The sequence below is a fragment of the Nothoprocta perdicaria genome, unplaced genomic scaffold (assembly GCF_003342845.1).
Source record: "Nothoprocta perdicaria isolate Ctin4 unplaced genomic scaffold, notPer1 scaffold_610, whole genome shotgun sequence".
Taxonomy (NCBI): Eukaryota; Metazoa; Chordata; class Aves; order Tinamiformes; family Tinamidae; genus Nothoprocta; species Nothoprocta perdicaria.
Genome location: NW_020455878.1, coordinates 4,098 through 8,353, shown reverse-complemented (window position 1 = coordinate 8,353; position 4,256 = coordinate 4,098). Strand labels below are relative to the sequence as shown.

The 4,256-nt window shown below is 71.6% G+C and overlaps 1 protein-coding gene across 1 annotated transcript in view; it reads right to left on the bottom strand.

The window, feature by feature from the left end:
* The window catches only part of LOC112956258 (potassium voltage-gated channel subfamily H member 2-like), a gene marked incomplete at its 5' end in the record, with an annotated part of 23,991 nt that extends 20,168 nt beyond the window's left edge, over positions 1-3,823 (bottom strand). Inside the window, 3 exons of the mRNA XM_026049758.1 lie at positions 2,165-2,379; positions 3,036-3,494; positions 3,659-3,823. Coding sequence (XP_025905543.1) covers positions 2,165-2,379; positions 3,036-3,494; positions 3,659-3,823 — 839 coding nt within the window. The remainder of the gene's footprint in view (positions 1-2,164; positions 2,380-3,035; positions 3,495-3,658) is intronic.
* Between the last annotated feature and the right edge of the window lie 433 nt (positions 3,824-4,256).

Sequence of the window (4,256 nt, the reverse complement as noted above, 5' to 3'; positions counted from 1 at the left end):
CGGCCCCCCGGGCCGCCTTCCCGTGTCCCCCCCGGGAAAACTGAGGCGCGGGGCGGGGGGGCGCTCCCACCCCGCCGGGCACAACCCGGCTCCACGTCCTCCGGCAAGAGCCCAGGCGTCCGGGCTCGCACCCCCCGCTCTGGYCCGACACCCGCAGCCCCCATCGGAGCCAGCCTAGAGTCCTAAAGCCCGTCCTTGGGCAGACGCGCTCGGTGCAGACCCGGTGCCAGCCGCCCACGCAGGGACCTCATCAGGAGGAGGTGGCTCCGGGCACAGGACGGGACGAGCCCGGGCGGCWCCGCCGGCTCCGCTTGGCTGCTGCAGCCGATTCCCGGCAGCTCYGGGTGTCCCTGGCAGCCGCCCAGCCCGCCAGGGAGCCCCGCTCTGCATTCCCAATGCGCCAGCAGCAGCCCCTGCAGCCGTGCGGCCAGCACCCCTCGCAGCCCTGACCGCAGGACGGCACCCTGGGGTTCCCCAGGCTGGGGTATTCCCGAGCTCCCGCTCCCCGTCCTCCCTGCACCCGGAGCTTCGGGGCCTGCAGCAGCCCCAGCCCAGCCCCAGCTGCCCCACGCGCCAGCCTGGCCACCGTGGGCACCGCGACCAGAGCTGCAACACGGTGCTGCAGGGGGCCAGCACCGCACATTAAACAGCCGCTCTGGTGCAGCTGGAGCAGGCGCTGGCACTGCCGGGACCCCAGCAGCTCCACAGGCAACCTGGGCCGGGGGTCCCCAAGAGCCGGGGTGTCCCCGAGGGGCTCGGTGGGCTCAGCAGCATGGTGACCTTGACGGGAGCTGCGTGCACATGGGGCGGGCTGGTTTTGATGCTGTCACCGTGGATGATTCATGGTGCTGCGGCCCATGAGCACCCCCAGCAGCGCCCAGCCCYGAGCCAGGGCCGAGGGCACCATGGGCACCTCGGCCCCGATGCARCGGCTGCACCATGGGCAGCCTCATCCTCACTCCCTGCTCCCGCCGCAGTCRCATTCCGGCTGCGGCCGCTGCCTGGCGCTGCCCTTGCCGAGCCAGGGGTCCCGCGGGGACGCGGCGCCTCGGTGAGGGGCGCAGAGCTCCCCCGGGCCCCGCGTCCCCACGGCGGGCGGCGGCAGCAGCTGTCAGCACTGGGGGATTAGGGAGGCTCAGAGCCGCCCGCCGCTCGTGCGCCGCAGCAGCAGCCGCCGCGGCCTCCGGATTAATTACAGCACGGGAGCAATCAGGATGCTGGGCTCGTTAGCACTCGGATCGGAGCGGGGCGGGCGGCAGCGCCTTGCACGACATGGGAGAGGGGGGATCCTGGCCCTGCAGACACTGAGGGTCCTGGTCCCCCTGTGCCAGCAGCAGGGCCAGCAGCTCCCTGTGCCAGGGGACTCCCCTCCAAGCTGCTGCTGCTGCTGTCACACGTGCAGCGGCGCCCGTGGCMCCCGGCCCGGGGCAGCCCTGGCCCCCGCGTGCCCTCCCTGCACCCAGCGACCGCGGCAGCTTTAACTTCATTAGCAGGAGCCGGGATCAGGCTGTAATTAAGCAGCCGCCGCCGCCTGCTCCCCGGGCCAGATGGCCGTTACACAACGTGCGCAGGATTAGGCGCCGGGACAGTGGCCGGGCCGGCACCCCGCACGCGGCACCGCCGCGGCCCCGCGCACYGCTGGCCTCCCCGCTGCACCCTCGTGGCAGCCCCAGCCTCGCACTCTGTCCCCAATGTCCCCGCGCCCCGTCACAGCCAACGCGGGATCCTCTGCAGCGGTTGGGGTAGAGCCCMCCGGCCAGTGACGATGGGGACAACAACCCACCCCAGCGCCGGGATGGCCAGTGACACCCTGCACGTCACACCGGCCTCCGCGTGCTGTGTCCTGGGCTCCGTCCTGCAGCCCCTGGCACCATCCTAGAGCCATCAGCACCATCACCGGATAGCCCCTGGCATCACCGACCTGGACCCTCAGCATCATCATCCCACAGCCCCCGGTGTCACCGACCAGGACCCCCAGCACCATCACCCTGCAGCCCCCAGTATCACCGACCAGGCCCCCCAGCACCATCACCCTGCAGTCCCCGGCGTCACCATCACAGCTCTGGCCACGTGGGCCCCCCTGCAGCCCCTGGCACCATGCGGGACCCCGGGTGGCCCCCGCAGCACTGGGTGTCCCATGGGCTCTGCGGGCCCGCCGCCCTACCTGGGTGACCTTCTCGGTGACGTTGTGCGTGCGGTCCTTCAGCTTGGTGGGGGCGATGATCTCCTTCTCGCCGGACGGCGCGGCCAGGAACGCGTCCGCCTTGAAGTCCACGAAGTTGAGGGTGATCTGGGGGATCTTGCTGATGGCCCGGTAGCGCATGAGGTCCGAGTCGGACGTGGAGTTCAGCAGGGTGCTGCGCACGTTGTTCATGGCCCCTGGGCAGGGGGAGGCCACGTCACCGCTCGGGGTCCCTGACACCCCCGGACCACCATCGTGAGTGGGAGCAGGTCCCGGCACCCCGGGGTGCTGCTGCCCAGGGAAGCCCCCGCTTCATATCATTTACCGGTAATGTAATTATCCCCCCCGTAAAGCGCTTAGCGGGAAGCAGGCCGTAACAAGGCAATTGCTGCGCGCTCGCTGCGTCGCTAAGAGGATCAGGACAGGGCAGGTGCTGGCACCGCCTGGCTCCCGCATCGCCCCAGCCCCGCGCGCGTCCCCCGGCCTCGTGCGCCGGGAAGCGGGAGCAAAGCGGGGCCGACGAGCCCTGGGCCATGCCCGCCTGGCACGGGGTGGCCACAGCGCTGCCGCCACGCCACAGCGCAGCATTAGGGCGATGAGGAGCGTGACAGTGACGGCGCCCCGAGCCGTCCTGCTGCCGTCCCYGCGCACCGGCCCTGCCTTAACGAGCTGCCGGCGGCAGGACGGAGCCTCCTGCCGCGGCCGGCACACGCGGGCAGGCAGCGCTAACGAGCTGCAGCGCTAATGACTGCGCCGCGGGCCACGCGCCCGGCCCCGTGCCGCGCACTCCTGCTGCGGGGTGCAGCTGGAAACCCATGCGCCCGCCGCGCTGCRCCGCGCTGCACCGCGCTACCTGTGCTGCAGCCGCGCTGCATGCCGGCGCCCGTGCTGGCGTGCCGGTTGGGGCAGCGCTTGTCGCCCTCGCCCTTCATGGTCTCGATGTCGTCCACGGAGGAGGCGCGGCGCACGCTGTGGAAGCTCTCGCGGGAGCGGCTCCGCGGCAGGCTGCGGTTGGAGAAGGAGGCGCGYGGCGCGAGGCGCTCGGCGCGGGGCGACGAGTGCGTCACGGGCGGCTCCACGCGCCCCTCGTCCTCGCCCTCCTCCAGGTCCATCAGCGCCTTCTGGTCCTCGGGCTGGGAGCCGCCCGGGCAGCTGGTCTCCAGGGACGAGGTGGCCTCGTCGGGCGCCGACTCGCTGCTGTGCTTGCAGAAGTCCACGATGACGGCGTCGGGCGGCTCCTGCGGCAGCGACTGCTTGCTGCCCGTCAGCGCCAGCAGCGCCGGCAGCTTCAGCTTGAAGGACTTGCTGCGCCCTGGGGAGCGAGGCCGGCGTGAGGGCGCTCTGGCTGTGGGGCAGCCCCATCCGTAGCCGCACGTGGCTGCAGCCAAGACCCCGCGCCGAACAGCCCAGGCCCGCAGCGGCTCTGCAGGAGCAGCCCCTAAGGAGCCGCCCCGCTGTGCCCAGCGCCAGCCCTACCTGCGGGGAACCAGCTGGCGGGGGTGACCCAGTGGTTGGTGTCCCTGTCGGGCGAGCCCGGCCGCTCCTTCTCCATCACCACCTCGAAGTTCAGGATGAACATGATGACGGCCCCATCCTCATTCTTCACGGGCACCACGTCCACCAGGCACAGGAAGCAGCTGCCTGTTGGCGGGCAGGGGGGAAAGCTCAGCTGGGCCCAGGGTGACCCCCCTGCATGATCCCCAGCCCCACTGCAGCAACTGGGGAAACTGAGGCAYGGGAGGGCTGCACAGACCCCCCTCCAGCAGCAGATCCTGCAGCATGGAAGGTGCATAGGGAAGGTGCTGGGACCCCCATGCTCCCCAGGGGCTCAGTTGGAGGATGGGGGCTATCGGGGTGCGGGGGTGGGCACGGGGCTCCCTCCCGGGCCTGGGGCAGCAGCACGAGGTGCCAGGCCGGGCTTAAGCGGCTCAGGGCATTTTAACAGCTGCAGGGTTAATCCTGCTTCCTGCAGCTGGGAACGTGGCTGGAGCAGCAGGCGGGGGGAGCGCCGGGGGGTCACGGCTCCCAGGGCGCATCCCGCACCCGGCCGCAGCCTCCAGCATCGCGGCGCGGG